We start from the raw sequence: 21590 nt of genomic DNA, 5'->3' as shown, positions 1-21590 counted from the left end.
ATTCAAATCACACTAGGATATTTGATGATAATACCTTGGCACATTGGTGCCCAGCTAAATTCAACATAATGTTAATTTTACTCACCATGGACTCTAGAACCCACAATATTTATTCAGGATTAAAAGTAGAGCTGAAAAGGGGCTGGCCTAGTGGTGTAGTGGTTAAGTTTGCAGACTCCACTTTGGCAGCCCAGGGTTCACTGGTTTGGTTCCTGGGTACAGACCTAGACACTGCTCATTAAGCCATGCTGTGACGGCCTCCCACATACAAAATAGAGGAAGATTGGCACAGACGTTAGTGTAGGGACAATCTTCCTCAAGCAAAGAGGAAGATTGACAAGAATATTAGCTCAGGGCCAATCTTCCTCACCAAAAAAAAAAAAAAAAGAACTGAAGAGAATTAATAGAGAAGACAGAATGTGCTAGATAATGCTCACTGTCTCTCAGCTCTACACGTCTTTCCTGTGTAGATCCAAGGTTAGACACCTACTGCCTGTGTAACAAACACATCATTGATACAATGACAAGTTAAACATGGCCCTTGTCCTGGAAGAGCTTAAAGTATATGGTGGAGTCGGACAAGCAGTTTTGTTCTCACAGTGAGGATAACAGGTGTATTGGTACCCAAGCATGTAAGATTGGTTTAAGAGGCTTGGAGACTTAATAGAGAAAGTAATGTTTAAAGAGAGAACAGAAGAAGGAAATGACAACTTAACAAAAGGTAAAGTGTGTATTGTCAGATGGGAAGTTGAACGCATGACAGGGAAGAGAACGTTCTAGAAGCAACAGCATGAGAAAAGGGCCAAAGGCGACAGAGCATGATGCATTCCTGGAAGAGCATAAGACTATAATGGAATGTGTATGGCAATTACAAATTAGGATTGTAAGGAAATACAGCAAAATATTAATAGCAGTAAATTCTGGGAGATATGTAAGGTGTGGCCTAGGATTTAGGATGAGGATCTAGTCAGTCTCAGCAGAGGCTGGAATGTAATTAGGTATACGAAACTAAGGCTGGGCACCAATAGAAGAAGCTAGGGTAAATTCCAAAAGGCCAAAAAGATGCAAGTTCCCAGAGATTTAGCATATGCCCACCAAATATTGAACTTAAGAATGCAAGCTAATGTCCCTGAGTGATGGGCATAGGTATCCATATTGCCCATCTTGGTTATTTATTGGATAATATATTTATATCCAATGGTATGGATGAACCTGCAGAACACAAACCTCAGAACTTGAGACTGTGTATAACTGAGGAGGCGTGGAGAGACTCCTTCCTCTCTAAGGTAACCAGCCTGAGAAATTCTTGTTGTGTTCTCCATGGCTCTATCATTTAGAAATAAAATGCTAAGCGAATTCGCTGTTCTGATTTTTATTGCAGTGATGACTCTCTTAAATTGCGTAAAGAAACAGTTAGTGGTAATATCCACTGGTTCGTTCATTCAGTCATTCCAAAAACACTTTTTGAACACCTATCATAGTAGGTGCTATGCTTGGGATATAATAGAGGACAAAACAGAATTCCTTACATTCATGAAACTCCCATTATGACAAGTAATTGTAGCTATGTCTTGGGGGAGAAATTTCCTATTTCCCTAAATTTTTAATGAAATATCAAACAGAAGATAGTAAAAATGATTAAGAAAAATCAACCCATAAAGGAAGTGATGTGTGCAGCTATGCATCTGAATTCACTCAGAGGAAAATTATCTTTTTTCGTTTATGATTAATACTGTTCCTTTTTAATGGAGACAATTTTTTTTCTTTTTGAGGAAAGTTAGCCCTGAGCTAACAACCACCAATACTCCTCTTTTTGCTGAGGAAGACTGGCCCTGAGCTAACATCCATGTCCATCTTCCTCTACTTTTACACGTGGGACGCCTACCACAGCATGGCTTTTGCCAAGCAGTGCCATGTCCGCAGCCAGGATCTGAACCGGCAAACCCCGGGCCACCAAGAAGTGGAACGTGCAATCTTAACCGCTGTGGCATCTGGCCGGTCCCCTGGAGAGAATTTTTTGTGATACCTAATCTTTTCCAAATATCATCAGGATTACAATTATAATTAGTAAAGGAAAACCTCCAAATGACTGATTTCATTGTGAAAGCTAATGACTATGCTCATTTTCCCTATGGAGTTCACGTGAATTTATCCTGACTCACAGAGACTCCTCATAACCATAGAAGACTAAGAGTTAAACTTAGCTGAGATCATCAATAAAACCTGCCAGGGAGAAAATTTTGATCTTCTAGACCCTGTTTCTAAAACTTTCTTTTCTAAGTATGATAGACAGAGTTGGAGGTCAAAACAAAAGCCCAATGGTGTTAAACTCCTTTATTTGTTCAAAAGAAAACAGATTTTGAGAAAATCTTCAGGATTCAGGCATAGATTTTTAAGATTAGGCATAGGTTTAGGCAAACATGATTTTAAGACATGATGCCGAAAGCGTAATCCCTAAAAGGAAAAATCTGTAAATTTAACCTCACCAAAATTAAATGTTTTGGCTCTGTCAAAGACCCCTAAGTTAATAAAAAGACAACCTACAGACAAGGAGGAAAATATCTGCAACCATATAGCTGACAAAGGGCTTGTATAAAGAATATATAAAGAATTCTCAAAACTCTACAGTAAAAAAAAAAATACAATTAGAAAATCAGAAAAAGACATTTCACTGAAGAAGACACACTGCTGGCAGATAAGGACATGAAAAGATGTCCAACATCATTAGGTAAACATTCAAAACCACTATAAAATATTACTATAAATCTATCAGAATGGCTAAAATAAAAAATAATGACAACGCCAAATGCTGGTCATGATGTAGAAAAATTGGATCACTCATAAATTGCTAGTGGGAATGTTAAATGTTACAATTACCCTGTAAAACAGTTTGGTAGTTCCTTATAAAACTAAGTACGTGATTACCCAGCAATTGCACTCTTGGGCATATATCCCAGATCAAGGAAAACTTATACACAAATGTTCATAGCAACTCTACTTATTATAGTCAAAAACTGAAATCAACCCATGTATCCTTCAATAGATGAAAGGTTAAGCAAACTGTATACATCTATCCATACCATCAAATACTATTTAGCAATAAAGAAGAATGAACCATTGATACATGAACAACCCAGATAAATATCAAAATTATGCTGAGTGAAAAAAGCCAATCCTCAAATGGTATATACTCTGTCATTCAATTTATAGAATATTAATGTAATGAAATAATTATAAAGACAGCACATTTGTGGCTGTCAGAGTTTAAGGATGGGAATGAAGTTTAAGGATGGAGATGGATGTGATTATAGAAAGACAACACGAGGGATCTTTACCGTAATCAAACTGTCCTGTATATTGACTGCAATGGTGAATAAATAAACCTATACAGGAGATAAAATTGTATAGAACTAAATACACACACATACACAAATGAGTAAAACTGGGGAAATCTGAATAAAATCAATGGATTGTATCAGTGTCAATATCCTGGTTGTGATATTATACTATGGTCTCAAGATGTTACCAATGGGGAAAGCTGAAGAGCATACATGGGATGTTTCTGCATTATTTCTTACAACTGCATGTGAATCTACAATTAAAAGCAAAAGTTTAATTTCGAAAAAAGATAAAGAATGTAGGCTTTTGTCTCTGAAACAGAGAGGTTAAGGCATTTAAGGAGTTTTTTGTAATTATATTCTCCTTGAAACTGAAATCTTAAGATTTACCCATTTAGGTTGATTTCTTATTTTGAATTTAATTCTAGATGAATAGTTTCAATGTAATCAACACTTTACATACTAGAACAGGTTTCTTAAACTTTGGTGTGTCTCTAATACATAATGCTATGGGGCATCCTGTGTGCATATAGTCCTTACTATATAAATTTCTCCCAACAATAGAGCCACCCAACATACCAAGGGATTCCCAACATTTAAAATGGGCCCTCTAGAAGTGTGTGTGGTTAAATGCTTGTTTTGCCCCACATCACTTTAGATTGATGAAAATAAACTTACACTCAGGCAACTTAGACTCAATATTCAGAACCAATTCTTGACCATATATCCCTAATCCCTATGCATTTGTCTAACTCATTCTCCTTAAAGGTATGAGGTTTCCCATGCCCAACAAAGCCGAAATACATCTATCTTCCCTACCCTCTTTCACTATTTCTGCTTCAGATATCTTTTTAAATTATCTTACATTTGGAAGGTATCTTGAACTACCCTTCCAGAAACCTCTCTTCAATCCTCTCCATTCCCAAAAGCACTCACACTCTTTCTTTCCAGCGAACATTCATTTGAGACCTCTGCCAGCTTTATAGCAACAACAGCTTCGTACAATCCTGAGCATAAAGTAAAAAAAGAAGACCAATGCTTCAAAATGCTCAGTTTCTGGGCTCCCTAAGGGTCTAGGAACTCCATAATCTATATAAGAAAAATATATATATATATATATGTGTGTGTGTGTATTATTTATATATATATATACACACATATACAGAACTTTGAAATACTACATATTATATATATATATATATGGAACTTGGAAACAATTATACACACATATTTTTTAACATGATACGCAAATTCGTTTTTAATCTATGATTCACTTGGACTTTTATTATTGTTGCTGTTGTTTTTTAGATTGAGCCTACAATTTCATCTAAAACTCATTAAAGATTGTCTTATTTACCAAAGCTGGTAAAATCAATACTTATTTAACAGAAGTCCAGATAAGCCAGGGAGATTCTTAATGTCTGATGAAGTGGTAGGCTCCATTAATTCACGGTGAGGGGCCGGCCAGTGGCACAGCGGTTAAGTGAGCATGTTCTGCTTTGGCGGCCCGGGTTTACCAGTTCGGATCCTGCGTGCAGACATGGCACTACTTGGCAAGGCATGCTGTGGTAGGCGTCCCACATAGAAAGTAGAGGAAGATGGGCGTGGATGTTAGCCCAGGGCCAGTCTTTCTCAGCGAAAAGAGGAGGATTGGCAGCAGTTAGCTCAGGGCTAATATTCCTAAGAAAAAAAAAATTCATGGTGAGATGATCTATTTTGCATCCATATTTATTTGTTGGGATAGATGCTCCATAAGAACTGGGACCGTATCTGCATAGGTCGGGGCTATATCCCCAGTGCCAGATACAGGGCCCAGTACCTCTTAGGTGCTCGGTTAAATGTTTCTTATGTGGATATGTGAAAAAGACAAAAAGCAATGAAAGTGGCCAGCATCCAGAAAGCAGCAGATGTGTGTGGGAGGTGGGAAACGAAAGACAAAGGAAATGGAATTCTGTGTCCTATCTGGTAACAGAGCCTCAGAAAATATGTCTGTACTATGGACTGTTCTCTGAACTCTGGTAACAGAGGGCAGCATGCAAATCTGACAGAAAGTCGGGAGCAAAAGCAGCCATTCTCTTCCTCGCTGAGCAGTACATCCTCTGATTGTGAAGGAGGGGCAGTTGCAGGAGAGGGTCAGCGGAGGCCTGGACAGATAGCGTGCTGCCCGTGAGGTGACTGGTTCCTGAGCACAAGCAGATCCTTCTGGAGACTCCCAGAAATTCTTAAGGGAATTTCACAGGAGTTGAATTCTTGCATTAGCTGGTGAAAGCACAAGTGGACAAAAATCTATTTTAATGAATCATTAGTGGTGTTAAAATCTTAGAATGACAAGTCTAGTGCAACCACCCCCATCCCTGGTGAAAAACCTTTTAAGATAGTTCTGGCAGATTATCATTCTGCTTCTGCGTGGATATTTCCAGCCATGGCCACTTGGAGGAAGGGCCATCTCCAGCTCCTCAGATTATAGATATCATGGATCTGACAAAAATACTTTTCCCAGACTCTATTGAGCGGATATCAATCACCTGGAAAACCCACAAACCCCTTTAAAATTGCAAATAAGTAAAACAATAATTGTTTTTAATTCACAAAATATTAAGTTCCTATGAGAGAGAAGGATTATAATGCAAAACTACATGACACTCTTGCCCTCTGGAAATTAACTAACTTTGAGGGGAGAGAAATCTTGCAATCACGTTGCTAGTAAAGGACCAGTACATACAGTATTTTGAAATACCTATATTTGTTTCACAAAAAGTTGTCTTGTAAATTTTAATTACTCTAGTTATAAAATTCTTAATGTGATTTTTAAATACAACAATAAATAAGTAAGCAAGCCAGGCCAATACAAGAATGGAGAACATAACTCACAAGGGAAACTTTAATTACTGAGCCAAGCAGTTCACTTAAATCACCACCAGGTTGTGCTGGTGACTCAGTAACCTAGTTTAAAGGAAAAAGAAAAAAAAAGAATTTTGCTTAAGATTTGCATTTTTCATCTTTCTTAGGCCACTATATTGTATAGTCATCGATTTTACATAACTCCTTATATAAAAATTTTAGCTCATTATTAAAACATAAACTTTAAAAAAAGTTATTCTTTAGAGCAAAATGTAAATCAAACAGGTTGAACGTATTCAGTTTGCAAAACTTATTTGGCACTTACTATGTTGTGTAGTGAGGAAAGAATGGATAAGATATGCAATCACAATATAAATAATATACACAAATGTAAACAAATGATTCCAATATAAAAACCAGTAGAATGTTAGCTTTAAGTATTTTTTGTTGTTTTGTTTATTGCTCTATCCCCTACACCTAGAATATAGTAGGAGCACAATAAAGAGTTGATAAATTCATGATTATATAATAGATGTTTGTAGAAAGTGCTATGAACCTAAAATTTAGTTTTTATGTTCTCTAGTTTTAAATGCTTACCAATATAACCTATAGTCTAAATTTATTCCTATAAAACAATGTTCTCAACCATCTTAAACCATTTGATGAAAATTTAAATTTTACAAATCCAAAGACTCTGATATATACTTGAAAAGAATAGCCTTAATTGCCATTCTTTAGAATAACTGGTGTCAAAAAGATTAATTCTATCTTTTCCATATTCTTGCCAGAATATTTTATATCACTAAATTTCACTAGGAAATTATTTTTACTTATTTTACTTTGAATAAAAAAATCATATGACAACAAATTTTTTTTAACTACACACGACATCCCTAAAGATTTTGACATATTCCAAGAATGAGATTGACACATCCGTCACTCTTGTGAGAGTTACTGTTGAAAACAAACCAAAATAAAATGTTTCTTTGTAGCTGACTTTCTTCATCCAGCCCCAGAGACAAACATTTTAAGAATAGGAGCAAGTGTCCACTTTGCAGTCTAAACTGCACAGACTGTATCTGACTTTTAGGGTTCAGGACACCACCGCTGTGCCTACTCTGTCTTCTATTATGATTTGCAACCATTTCTCCAGATTGTCACTTTCTTCTCTCCTCTCATATTTCTTTCCTTCATATTTCTGACTCTTTCCATTCCTTCCTAGAAGGTGATGTATATTAGTGCAAAAAAGCATACGAGTTGGATCCAGATAAAGTGGGATTTACAAATAGTATCTGCCGCATTCTGGTGACCTTCAGCAGAATTCTTTAACTCTAAAACTCAGTTTACTCCTCTGTAAAAGATAATAGCCAGAGAAAACACATTATCTCTACCTCCTAAGAAGCTGAAGACAGGTGGGAGTTGCATGGAAAGGTATTCAGTTCACTCTTAGGAAGCTTCTCTGCCACATTTCTCTCCTTTCCTAAAGAGAAATAAAAGAAATTCACTTGCACTAGGAAGTTATTTTTGCAGTTAAGAAAACAAAGAAACTTCATGCTGTGGATAGCTTTTTGGTCCTTAACTAAGAACAGTATGCTGTAGTTTTTACTCTTATAATTAAGGAGCCGGGAATATTTGTCCAGGACTTGGAAACAGCTAGAAAATAAAAGGAGCTGTAAATACAAATGAACAAGTCAGTGAAAATGTTACATTTTACCTAATACAGCACGAGTTACTCAAGGTCAGAAAATTTGACAGATGAAATGTCTCTGTGGATTTTGTCCAAAGAGGGCAGGCAGTTTGATGAACATCAGATATTGCTAGAAATAATAGTAAACAGAATGGAGCCAATAGGGTTTTTAATTCTAGCTCAAAAAGAGAGAGAGAGAAATCCAAACGTGAAACCATTTGGAATCAGTAATGTTTTTAACTACAACTCTTTGATAACTCTATTTATTCTATGGAACTGGACCCTTTAGATTTTCTATATGCTCCAGTATTAGTTTTATTAAATTATGTTTTCCCAGAAAATTGTCTGTTTCATCCAAGCTTTCTAATTCATTTGAATAGAGCTGAACAGAGCAGTTTGTTTTCAGGTTTTTTTATTTCCTCTATTTCTATTCCCCCCTTATTTCTTAATTTTTATATTTGTTCTCCCTCCTTTTTCTTCTGAATTAGAATAGATAGTAATTGGTCTATTTTATCAATTTTGCAAAGAACCAACTGTTGAATTTATTTATTAATTCCACTATTTTCTGTTTTCTAATTCAATAATTCCTTATTTTAACTTTAATTCCTACCCTTCATTTTTATTTAGTTAATTTTATTGTTTCTTTTCCTGACGTATTGACTGAATAACTCATTTATTTTCATCGTTCTGTTTATTCACACAATATTTAAAGTTGTGAGTTATTTTTCTGCTTTAGCTATAGATATATCCCATAAATTGTGAAATATTGCATTTTATTTTCCCTTATCTATATTTTTTGCAATTTTGAATTTTTCTCTCACCTATAAGTAGTTTTAAAGAGAGTGCTAATATCTAGGTAATAGAGGACTTTGTTTTCTTAATTACTGATGTAATTAAGTTTTAGTTTAACTACACAGTGATCAAAGAACATTTTACTAATATACAACATTTATTGAGGCTTGCTTTTATGACTTAATATCCATTCAAATTATGTGCCTGTCTCAACCTCTTAATAAGAAGGTGTATTTCTAATGTGTATCACACAGAACTACAAACACACACATACACATATATATTAAATTTATATATATAATGTAAATGCTATTATATAAATTAGGTTTATTTAACTAATTATCTTATTTAGACATAGGATTTTCTATCATTTGTCTTTCTCTTTTTCTATAAACTTGTTTTATGATGGACTGAGAAAGGTAATTTAAAATTTCCTTCCACTGGTGTGTTTATTTCTTCTTATAATTCGTTATAACTTCTTACTTATAACTAACTTCTTATAACTATTTGGTGTATAGAGAGTCACAACAATTGCATACACATTGGAAATTTTACCCTATAATATTATAAAGTTTTCTTATCTAACAGTTTTTGGCCTTATTTCCATTCTGGCTTATACCCATGTTGTTTGTTTATTTGTTTGTTTGCATTTACTTGGTATATCTTTGGCCACCATTTTATTTTCAGTCTTTCTGAATCACTTGGTTTCAGATATGTTTTGTGTGTAACATGGACTTATATTTTTCTTTGTGATCTAGCCTGATTATTTTTCAGTTACAAAGAAGTTGACATTTACAATTTTTTTATATAGTATATGTTTGCTTTAGTGCTATCATATTATTTTATGTTATGGCTTCTCATTTTATATTCATTGTTGTTAGTGCAGTCAAGTCGATTCTGACTCCTAGCGACCCTGTGCACAACAGAGCAGAACTCTGTCTGGGCTTTTTGCACCGCCTCTCACTTTCCAACGCTATACCAGACAGTGCTCCACTGATATTCACATGGTTTTCATGGCCAATTTTTTCAGAAGTGGGTAGCCAGGTCCTTCCTCCTACTCTGTCTTAGTCAGGAAGCTCCACCAAAACCTTGAAACCTGTCCATTATGGGTGACCCTGCTGGTATTTGAAATACCAGTGGCATATCTTTCACCATTACAGCTATAAGCTGCCACCACAGTATGACAACCGACAGATGGGTGATGCAGTTCTCTGAACAGGAAACAAACCCGGGGCCTTGGCAGTGAGAGTGCTGAATCATAACCACTAGACCACCAGGGCTGGCCATTTTATATTTACATTATTTTAAATCATTCACTAGGTGGTTTCTTTTTTTCCTCTTCATGTGCATGAAATTGTGATACTTAGAAAGATTTGTATTTTTGTACTACTGGTTGCTTTTATAATTATAACTTTATGTGATACTCTTACTTTTTTTTTTTCTTGAGGAAGATCAGCCCTGAGCTAACTACTGCCAATCTTCCTCTTTTTGCTGAGAAAGACTGGCTCTGAGCTAACATCCATGCCCATCTTCCTCTACTTTATATGTGGGATGCCTACCACAGCATGGCGGGCCAAGTGGTGCCATGTCCGCACCCGGGATCCAAACCAGTGAACCCTGGGCCACCAAAGCAGAACGTGTGCACTTAGCCACTGTGCCACCGGGCCGGCCCCTGTGATACTCTTACTATATCTATAACTTCCCTACTAATACATTTTCTTTTCCTATCCCTTCTGTTCCCTCTTCCCCACCACTCAGTTTTAGCCAATAATAAATCCTTCCTTAGTGTTTACTTTACACTGTTATATACTTACCCTTTCACTGTGTGTCAGCTTGTAGATATTCTTCTCTGACATCTTAAGACATGTCAAATTGTTCTAATTAGACAGATGTTCTAATTAGAATTCTCAATTTTCAGAAAGCAGTATCAATCAATCCCACCTCACCTTATTTATCAGTTAAGGCATAAGGTTGTATATATTAACAAAACCAAAAACCAGCTATAAGTCCTAATGATCCCATAAAGTGAAATCTGGAACTCTTCACCTCAACGTAGTAAGAGTGCAGTGACTCTCTATCGAAACCATAAATAGTTGGGCAAATCTTGAAAGATAAGCAATTTTTTAAGTGATATTATGGATTCTCTAGCCTAATTTTCCTTGTCAAATTTCCCTATTAGCACTCAATGAGCCCCTCTGTCCTTGGCCCTATTTGAGTTGCATTGTGTGTCCTCTCAGTAATTTTGTCTTGGTGTTACCATACCAGAATATGCTACCCCAAAATATTCCACTTTGGCATAAGGATTATTTTGGGCTGAAGGCAATTGAAAAAAAGTAGATACAAGAGAAGCTCTTTGCCCTCCCCCTATTTACCTAAAAGCAGGATATACATTTGCAAATGTGTCCTCCATCCTGACCCAGCAAGGACAGAAGTTAATCACCAGAGACAATTCTAGACCCTCCTCAGCCCAGAGACTGAACCAGCAGAATCTACATAAACTTAACTAACTAGCCCTTATCTTCCATTAGTTTTTCCCGTATATTTACCTTCCCAGAATTTGCCACCCCCAGAAGCTCAAAGCTCTGTTCCTTTGTCTTTTCACTTCTCTACAAATTTATTGTTCTTTGTAAAGATACTATACAAGCCCAAGTTCTAAACACTCCTTTGAGTTACTCGTCACCGAGTATTCCGATGTGTGTGTGCAATGCACATGTTAATACACTTCTATTTGCTTTATCTTGTTAATCTTCTTTGTGTCATTCTAATTTTTAGTGCCCAGTCAACAAACCTAAGATGGATGGAGGAGAAGTTTTCTTTTTTTTCTCCCCTATAGTTTCCAATAACCCTTTACAGATCAAGGGGGAGCATCTCAAATCATAAGAAACTGAGAGCTTCTGTTACCAGAAGTCTCTTAAGCTAAAAGTGTGAAGACAACCATAATGTGGGAGACTTAGCAACATTAATCACTCACTCTCTTCTCCTGTGAGATCTAACTGGTGAGAACAAGTACAAGGAGCCAAAAGGGGATCAAAATCCCATTGCATCTTTAATTATAGCCAAGCTGAAGAGAGAAATATATCAAGACTCAAACTTCCCTCTCAGAACCTAGACCCAAACTTCACCTAATAAGAGACAGGAGCAGAAGTTGAAAATGAAACAACACAGATCTAGCTTGTCTTTATCAAGATTTTGCTTTACTTAAGTACCAACAGGTCAGTGATAAGTAGACATTAGGTACAGTTCCATCAACAGCCAACTTCTCAATCTTTTTCAATCTTATCTGTCGAATTAATCTAGCCTCCTCTCATAGAGTGGACCAAGCAATGAAGCAAAAGTAAGGATGAAAAGTGTTCACTTCTGAACTGCTCCCTTCCGGCAAGTGGAACCAATTCTATCCTTTGGCAGAGATTGCTAATTACCTACCAATAGCCATTTGCCCTTTCTTAATTAGTAAGAAAATCCTATTGTTTACCAGGATGGCAATGTTCTGAAGTTAAATGTTAAGTTTCCCAGTCTCCTTGCAGGTAGGAGTGGCAGGTAGGAGTGGCTCATGAAATGTCAGTGGAAGTCACTCGTTGAATAAGTAAAGCACCATTTGCCTTCCTTCACTCTTTTGTCTTTCTGCTGCTTGGAATGTGGACAAAACCATAGGAGTTCTAGCAGCCATGTAGAAGCCATGATACGTCCATGAGAATGAAGTCACTACTAAGAAGACAAGAAAGAGAAAGAGACTGAGTCCTCCATGAGTCGCATGGTCATATCAGCCCTGGACTGCCTACCTCTAAATGCTTTGTATATTAGAGAAAAACAAACCCTCATATGTTTAAACCACTGCAATCAGACTTATGCTACTAGCACCTGAAACAATTATTAAATGATGGATTGCATTTTTGGAAGTGTGAGGGAAGAATGGGTGATATGTTTCTCTATCCAACACATGGGCTGAGGATCACAGTGAGCCATAGTCACAGACATCCTCTCATCTGCTCCATGAAATATAAGAAAGTACCTGGCCTGTCCCTCCCAAGCTCCACGAAAAGTTCTCTGTGGACTCACTCCTACTACTCGGTGTCTATCACTTATCTCTGTGTTGTCTTATATGTTTAGTATGTAGGAGAAGACATAGATTTCAAGAACATTTTATTCTTCCTTATACTCCAAAGCTATGTCACCAGTTAATCATTACATAATTCAATATGGACATCAATGTTGATAATGCTTTTATATTTCTAATTTATAACGAATTACAGATTGTAATCAGAGAGCAAGACCAGAGTTACGGATTTAGGGATCACCATCAGATATGTGGTTGTTGAAGCCATGGGAAGTGGAGAGATGCCTCAGGAAGAGCCAAGAAGAGAAATAGACCAACGACTGTGCCCAAAGGAAACTAACTTTACCATTGCTTTTTAAAGAAAAGAAAATTCTTTCCTGAAAATCAAAATGTCATGATGTGATGAGGTGACAGAATTTTGATATCGCAGCAGAGGCATTTAGTTTAGGATCTCTGACTCAGAGTATCAAATCACGTTTCTCAGTTGCTATAAATCAGAAGCCCCCAAACCTGTTCCCATTTGTTGACTACTGAAAACCAACAATTCCTCAACATCAACATCAACCTAAAAGCATATGCAAGATGAGCTAAACTTGGTTTGTGAGAGAGGTGAAGTTCCTCAGAATTTATCAAATTCTGTCTTTTCTGTGGAAGTAATAAAAAACTCTTATATGATTGTTGTAAGAACCAGGAAAAGTACCTCTGTTTTTATCCTTTTATATCTTCAATGATAACAGGACTGTTTCCCAAAAGATCCAAGTCAGTGTCTCATGAAGCCAAACTTATGCTTCCACATCTACTCACCCAATGGCAGTACAGAATGAATGTAAGGAAAGTTATACTTGGGCTTCAATGCATTTATTTCATAATTCTCCTTTACATTCTTATCCTTGTGGTTCTTATTTATTCCTTGTTTCTACTCATTTATACCAATGGTAATTGTTTTTTTCTTTATCCATGTTAAAGTATATTTGCTCTTATTCTTCCTCATTCTTGACTCTTTCCTAATATCCCAAGATCCGCTCATGCAGACACCCTCTGGAGGGTAGAGTCCAGTTGGGCCCAGAGGACTGACTAGCAGTAGTTCACTATAGCATTAACACAATTCCAATAAGTGAGTTAACGTATGTGAGGCACCTCAAACAGTGCCTAAAATATGATATATGCTCAGTAAATGATAAATATCATTATTATCATAATCTAGGCATAATCCAAGTATCAGATTTTTCCACCTTCTTCAAAGATCTCCTCCCTTGAGCATATTTGGAGAAAATAAGCTTTATCTCGCATCTCCTACTTAGTCAGTTTCATGCTACAGGTGCTTCTTTGTGCTGCTTTCATCTCCGTCTCTTGCTTCTGGTCATGACCTGGAACACGTGACCTGCCTTCTTCTCTGTGTTATGCTGCTACTTCCACATAGCGTTAACAGGTAAATGTGAGGAAGACCTAAGTTCCCTTTGCTGCCTTGTTTCTTGTACCAACACACACTGTGCAACTATCCAATCTAATGGAAGAGTCGGAGAAATATAAGCATAGCAAAATATATGGACTCAGTACTTTATATGACTCTCCCCATATCCAGAAGAAAAGTATTAAACGCTGTTCACGGAAGGTCTACTCAAGTATCCACCAAATTCTAGACTCTACTTAGAGTGTCCCCATTCTTCTGACCACACTGTGAGTCTCTATCCTCCTATTTCTCCACATGGGTTAGTTTAGCTCTAAGTTTACCTTCCTGCCTACACTCTGGGAAGTTTATAGGGTTTATTTCTCAAAATCTGAGCTTTGCAATATAGAATAGCAGAATCCTCAGCAGAGTAGTACACGATGGTCTTTGGCACTCAAAATATGGATCTCTTCAAAGTCTCCCTGAAAGTGGAAAATGGAATATGACTCATCTTTCTTCCTAATTCTCCAATAGTTAACTGTAATACACACACACACACACACACACACATATTCTTAGAAACAGTAAAATCTAGATCATCTTTAAAAAATAAAGGAATTGTCCTAAATGCCCCCATAATGTGCGTACTATCTCCAGGGCAGGCTATAAGTTGTAGTTAACATAATCATGTAAATCCATAGAATTTCTCCTTTGTTCTTCTTTTACCTTCAGCCTTAGCACCAAGAGCCCAAGAAACTGGCCCAATTACAAGGCTGCCTACCCCACAGTTACTATTCTAAGGCCTAAGAGTTTTGAACTTTGAAATGAAAGAGTTTGGTTTTTATTTATCGTTACATATCAGGCCATGTAAAGAACTCTTGGATGAGGCCTCTTGTGTGTAGATGTACGTACATGAAAGAGACCATTTATGATTTCCTAGCCAGGAAACCTGCTTAGGAGCTGGGAGACTATCTTACCTACAGCACCAAGGTATCTACCTTTGGTCTTTGGTAAGCCTGCTCCCGTAACTGAAGAAAAAATAAATTCACTGTCCAGGACCCTCAAACCACCACCTGCCCCATCTTCCAGCCAGAAATGTTGCTTGGACAAACCCATTTATCCTACCAAGAAAAAGATGGGAGTCATAGAGCCTCAACTTATTCATCTATTGGGCCAGTATATGGTCTAGTAAATAATAGGAAATTAATAGTTCTTAAATTGCATGCAAATAACCAATTTAAGTAGCACAAAATAGTATAATCCTCAACAAGAGTATAGGCAAGAGATTTCCATTTTTTTTAAGTGAAAGAAGACCCTACTAAATAAAAAAGATTGAAACTCCTCCACCTGTACATAAAAGTGTACTTGAGTATGATGCTTTCCAGGAACTAATTTATACAAATGGAACCATCAGAAGAGCACTCTCTTCAGAGTTTTACTCAGAGCAAGTTTAACATCCTTATTCCTCAAACTGTAGATCAAAGGGTTGAGCATGGGAACCACGTTGGTGTAGAAGACTGAAGCAAATTTACGCTGGTCCCTAGATCCAGGAAAAAAGGTTGTTAAATAGGTAAATGCCCCGGACCCAAAAAACACACCAACAGCAACTATGTGGGAGCCACATGTGCTAAAGGCTTTGGACCTGCCCTCAGCAGAAGGAATACAGAGGATATTGGAGAGAATGAAAGCATAAGAGATGAAGATGCTGATACTGGATAGTGTGATGACCACTCCAACAACAATAAAAAAAACCAGCTTATTGACATGGGTGCTGGTACAGAAAAGCTGCAAGAGGGGCAGAACTTCACACAGATAATGGTCAATGATGTTGGAATCACAGAAGGTCAGTCTCAGCATGCTTCCAGTGTGAGCCATGGCCCCAGCAAACCCTATCACATACGAACCAAACACCAGCCCAGAACAGACTTGAGGGGACATGGTGACTGTGTACAGCAGAGGGTTGCAGATAGCCACATAGCCATCGTAGGCCATTGATATCAACACATAGCATTCAGAATTGACAAAGAAACAGAAGAAAAATAGTTGAGCCATGCATCCCATATAAGAAATGATATTTTCTGACACAAAATCCTTCAGCATTTGGGGGGTAAACACGCAGGAATAACAGAGATCTATAAAAGACAAGTTAAAGAGGAAAAAGTACATTGGAGTGTGAAGGCTGGAACTCAGTGCAATTAAGGTGATCAAACCCAAGTTGCCCACCACAGTAAGCACATAGATCCCTAAGAACAAGAGGAAGAGGATAAGCTGGAATTCTGATTGTTCTGATAATCCCATGAGGATAAACTCAGTCACTGAGGAGCTGTTTCTCAGAGTCATTCTCTTCTGGAGAGACATCTGTGGAAACAAGGGACAAAATACATATATTGATGATAGGCACAAGCATGGCTGATGGAAGAAGGCTCTAGAAGATAATCCAGTGCTTAGATATCCTCCCTTTTGCCTTTCTTCTCTCATCTAAGTTCCCCTCCAAGCTATTGACAATGTGTCGGTGACTATATTTCAGCTCTCCTGGGCTTATCATGAATCCAAGATAGGGTCTATTAGCATGAGCAGCAAGAATTCTGCCTCCACTTGAGAGAAGAAGAGATAGAACACTTGAATTCCCTGCCCAAAGATTCTCACAAAGACACCCTATGAGCCAGGAGTACAACCTGAGCCCACTGCCTCAGACTTTGAGAGACAGGAGCTCTCATGTGCCCCCTTGTCTCCACCTCTTCTCTGCTTCCATCTCCCAACCAGATATAGGCGTGCCACACTGGAGAGAAAGCCAAGGGTGTCCCCTACTGTCTCTGCACATCCTACCTTCCTCCTATAAGCCCCTTCACAACATTTCATGTCAGAGTAAGAGCAGAGAAGGGATCAATACATCCCAGATCCCCTGGTTATGAGTTCAAAAGAAAACCGCCATGAAAGATGGGATTCAGACATTTACCTTCCTGCTCGCTGGCCCCTCTCAGTTCTGGGCCTTACACAATCTCTTTTTCCATTGGCCCAAAGGAAAAAATGGTGTTAGTGCTTAAAGCAGACAGCCTTAAGTTTTAACTCTTCTGATTCCCTTGGTGTTGAGACTCAGAGCTTTTATAGACCCCAGTCTCAAAGGTGCTCTAGGAATAGACCAAGATTTCTGTTTGTGGATTTTCCCAGATGGTCTATATCAACGTCAGGAGAAAAAATAGCAACCCTCATTTTCGCCAGAACCCCAGCTGGCATATCATGGAGAACTTTATGCTACTTCATGATCTCAGAGACCTGATCAGGCACAATTTCCCCTGAGAATTTCTTAGAGATTTGTCCCTATGGGGAAGAAATTGCACTGTCTTTGTTTATGTCTTGGATTATGATTTTTACCTAGCATCTTAAGACTCAGGTGTTCTACTCAATCTTCTCCTTAACTTCAGGGATTTCAAGTCATTCAATGCTGAGTTTAGGGGCACGTTTTTCCTCTCCTTCATTAACTCTTGGTAGTTAAGCTTGCTTTTCAGGGAGAATGCTTCCCTTATTTTAGCCACCATTTACAAATTTTCAAAGAGAGTTTTGAGACTAGAACCTCCCCAAAGATAGATCAGACTTGTAAGTGCTATGGAGAGCACCACAGATTAAGTGTTTCTGGCACCATGAGCTACTCATAACAGTGGAGACACCACACGATCACCACCACAAACATCACCTACCCTAGGTCTACTAAGGACCACAGACAGGCCTTTAATATGAGGAGATTACTTCCTGTTCCTCCCATGGCACAGGATCGAGGTGAAAAGGAGAACCCCATGTGGGAACTATGCATCTGCAAGCTCTGCCTCAATATCTGTGTAGGGGAGAGCACGGACAGACTGACCCGGGCCACCGAGGTGCTGAAGCAGCTCACTAGCCAGACCCCGGTGTTCTCCAAAGCTAGATAAACCATCAGGTCCTTTGGCATCAGGAGAAATGAGAAGATTGCCGTGCACCAGTCTGTGAGGCCAAGGCAAAAGAAATCTTGGAGAAAGTTCTGAAGGTGCGAGAATGCAAGTTAAGAAAAAATAACTTCTCAAACATTGGAAACTTTGGTTTTGGGCTTCAGGAACACATTGATCTGGGCACCAAATATGACCCAAGCACTGGTATCTACAGCCTGGACTTCTTCGTGGAGCTGGGTAAGCCAGATTTCAGCATCGCAGACAAGCAGCGCAGGACAGGCTGCATTGGAGCCAAACACAGAATCAGCAAGGAGGCGGCCATGCTCTGGTTCCAGCAGAAGTATAATGGGATCATCCTTCCTGGCAAATAAATTTCCATTTCTCTCCAGAGGCCAATAAACAGTCTTCAGCAAAATGTAAAAAAAAAAAATATATGAGGAGATTAAAATATCACAAAACATATACAAGGAAGCACACACACACATGTATGAAGTTACTCTATAGATGTGTGCAGACTTAAGGTATAACAGGAGATGTACCTAAAAGTTTTAATCCTGTCATTCTCCACATGACAAAGCTGCTTTCCATATGATCTGCTACACGAGTATTCTAAGAAACACTCAAAGACATGCAAGCAAGTGCATTTGTAAGTTTCCACTGAGGCTGCCTAAAATAATCCCAGTTTTCCTGGAGCAGTCCTTATTTACATCCATTATCCCTGTATAATTATTAATAGCACATCCTCTCACTCTCCAAAGTGTCTGGATTTGGATAAGAAATTATGTGGTCACCCAACTAAAAAGAGCATAAACAGTTATTCATACCTTCTGGCTTCTGCTGTCTCCTAGACCCACTGACTTCCATCCCCTTTCTGACTAAGGGAGTCTTTCTCTGTCTTTTACCTTCTTTGCCCTCAAATTCTCATAAACTGAACCTACTCTTCCTGGTCAACCAATACTACGTCTTTAGTAGAGCTAGGCTTCAAAAATGAGAAGGACATTAACTGCAAGCGGTTCTGATTTATACATAGCCAAAAATCCTAAAGGAAAGAAATACAAACCCTAGCTATCTGCCTAAAATAGGTGGAAGAGGAATTACATAGGTACAAAGAATAAACATTGGTACAATTTTACATAGTAACCACTGGTACAATGGTACAACATTGTTGTATACTGTACAGGGTACCATAGATTGACTAGCAGTATTTAACAAACTTGGATATATGCATATATTTTGACCCAGGAAGTCTACTTATAGGTGTATACCCAATAAAAATAAGTACATGTGTTTACCTAAATATATACCAAGGAGATTTATAGCACTGTGACACATAATAGCCAAAAAACACCCACATGTCAATCAACGATAGACTGGATAATAAATTGTGGGATACTAATAAAATAGAATTTCATACATCCATGAAAGTTAATAGCATAGACAAATGTCTCAAACCTATTATGGAGCAAAAGAAGCCAAGCACAGAAGAGTGCATACTTTATGATTCCATTTACATAAATTTCAAAAACAAGGAAATTAATCTTTTGTGTTAGAAGTCAGACAGCAGTTATTCATGGTCAAGCAGTTAGGGGCTGGTGGCTAGAAAGGGATATGAAAGGTGTTTCAGGGTTGCCAACGATGTTCTGTCTATGATAGGAGTGCTGCTTATGTGGATGTGTTTAGTTTGCGAAAATTCATCAAGCCATATCCTTATGTTAATGTTAAATTAAAAAATGTACTTAAAACATACATGGGAAATGAAAATAAATTAATATTTTAATAAATCACCCTTCTAAACTACTTTAACTTTAAAATTACTAAATACATTTGAGCCACAATTCCCTTATTTTTAAAATGGGCATTTACTGACCTAACAACTTAGTATGCAGCACATGCAAAAAAACATCATTTTTATTTCGGGTCTATCTGGTGTCTCTTGAAATAAAACCCACTTTTTTCCTTAAATAAAGGGAGGAAATCAAGAGGAAAAAGAATTAATGCATATGGAGCAACTGCAGAGTGCCTGGCATTATCCTGGATGTATTCTAATGTAATATTATGTTTATAACAACTGTACAATGTGCATGTGTGAGGCAGACTATTTTTCCAAAGATGGCCATACCAGAGCATGCACACACACACACAAACACACACATATCTTGCATCCCACATGCTCTTGGTACAATAGGTCTGACACTCCTCCAATAAAGAGATTGGGTCTATGTTCCCTACCCTTGCATCTAAGTAGGGACTTGGGATTTCTCCAGCCAATAGAGTATGACAGAAGTGATGCTATGTGACTTCCAAGGTTCAGTCATAAAAGGATACAGCTTTCACCTCTATCTTTATCTCTCTTTTTCTTTCTTTCTCCCTCTGTCACTCTGTATGCATTGTTATTTCTCTTTTGTCATGCCCTAGCCTTCAGGACAGTCATTTTGGAACCCTTTGGCTTGTCTCAAGATATACCACAAGCCAGCAAGTTTATGGTCATTTATCCAATGTTGAGCGGAAGCAAAAGCCCTCTAGGGCCTGCATGCTAGTGGGTGGACATCAGGAAAAAATACTCAAGGAAAATGGCCAGGGAATAATCTAATATACGTCTAGATTACTTGGTTCAATTCCTCTTCACTACTCAAGCAGGTTGGGAGTTTAGAACTGTTATCAACTCATTATACTGGATCCCCAAAAAAGAAGCATCATCTGTGGCTAAATTAGATGGAGAAAAAGTCAACATAGGAAGGGGGCAAAGATATGTGCCTGACATGGCCTTGGCTCTAGAAGGGCAGAAAAAGATATAAAATATTCCCTGAGAATGTCTAACTACCTCTGTTTCAGGCAAAATATTCATATTACATATAGAACCCAAAAAAACCCAGTTATTTTCTGTAGAATAAAATTTGAACCCAGATATCAAAGAATTTCCCTAGACGAATATCCAAGGATCATGAGCTCATAATGAAAATCACTAAACAAACACAAAATAAGCCACCAGGAATGAGAATCATCATGAATGATAAAGCACAAGCTACAGAGTCAGACCTGCAAAATTAGTAGGCTCATAGGGGAAGGATACAAAATAAATGTATTAATGTGTTCAAAAAAATAAAAGAGCAAGTTGAAAGGATAGAGAATGAAACATCAAAATTGACAAGGCAGATTTTTAAAAGAATAAAGAGGAACTTTCAGAAATAAAAACATGATGTTTGAAATTAGGAATTCTGTAAATACATTAAACAGCCTATTAGACATAGGTAAAGAGAAAAATAAGTAAACTGGAGGATAGATCTAAAGAAATTATCCAGAAGTCAGCATCAGCTGAGGGGAGGAGGTGTGACTACGAATTAGAAATATAATTGATGAAATGTAGAAATAAAGAGGGTCCAACAGATATGTAGAGAGCATCTACCACATTCTAGGCCTTATTATTTGGTCTAAGAATAAAGCAAGAATTAAAATAGACACAGCCCCTGCCCTGTCATATATGTAATCTAGATGGAGAAACCTAGAATAGACAGAAGTTTACACATAACTAGTTATAAATACAATGATTTTGCCAGAAAGAAGTTATGGGTTG

At 37.7% G+C, this 21590-nt stretch overlaps 1 protein-coding gene and 1 pseudogene across 1 annotated transcript; one reads left to right on the top strand and one right to left on the bottom strand.

Moving 5' to 3' along the window:
• Positions 1 to 15509: 15509 nt before the first annotated feature.
• Positions 15510 to 16457, bottom strand: LOC106836030 (olfactory receptor 8B4). Its single transcript, XM_014848640.3, has one exon. The coding sequence runs from the start codon at positions 16455 to 16457 to the stop codon at positions 15510 to 15512; it is 948 nt and encodes a 315-aa protein (XP_014704126.3).
• Positions 16458 to 17857: 1400 nt separating this feature from the next.
• Positions 17858 to 18390, top strand: LOC106836031 (large ribosomal subunit protein uL5-like; annotated as a pseudogene).
• Positions 18391 to 21590: the final 3200 nt, after the last annotated feature.

This window comes from Equus asinus, chromosome 20 (assembly GCF_041296235.1).
Source record: "Equus asinus isolate D_3611 breed Donkey chromosome 20, EquAss-T2T_v2, whole genome shotgun sequence".
In the NCBI taxonomy this organism is placed as follows: domain Eukaryota; kingdom Metazoa; phylum Chordata; class Mammalia; order Perissodactyla; family Equidae; genus Equus; species Equus asinus.
Note: the sequence above shows the minus strand (reverse complement) of the source record. Positions and strands in the feature narration are given on the sequence as shown.

Bases quoted from the DNA above. Each gene is read 5' to 3' on its own strand.
- LOC106836030 (XM_014848640.3), bottom strand. From the start codon at position 16,457: ATGTCTCTCCAGAAGAGAATGACTCTGAGAAACAGCTCCTCAGTGACT.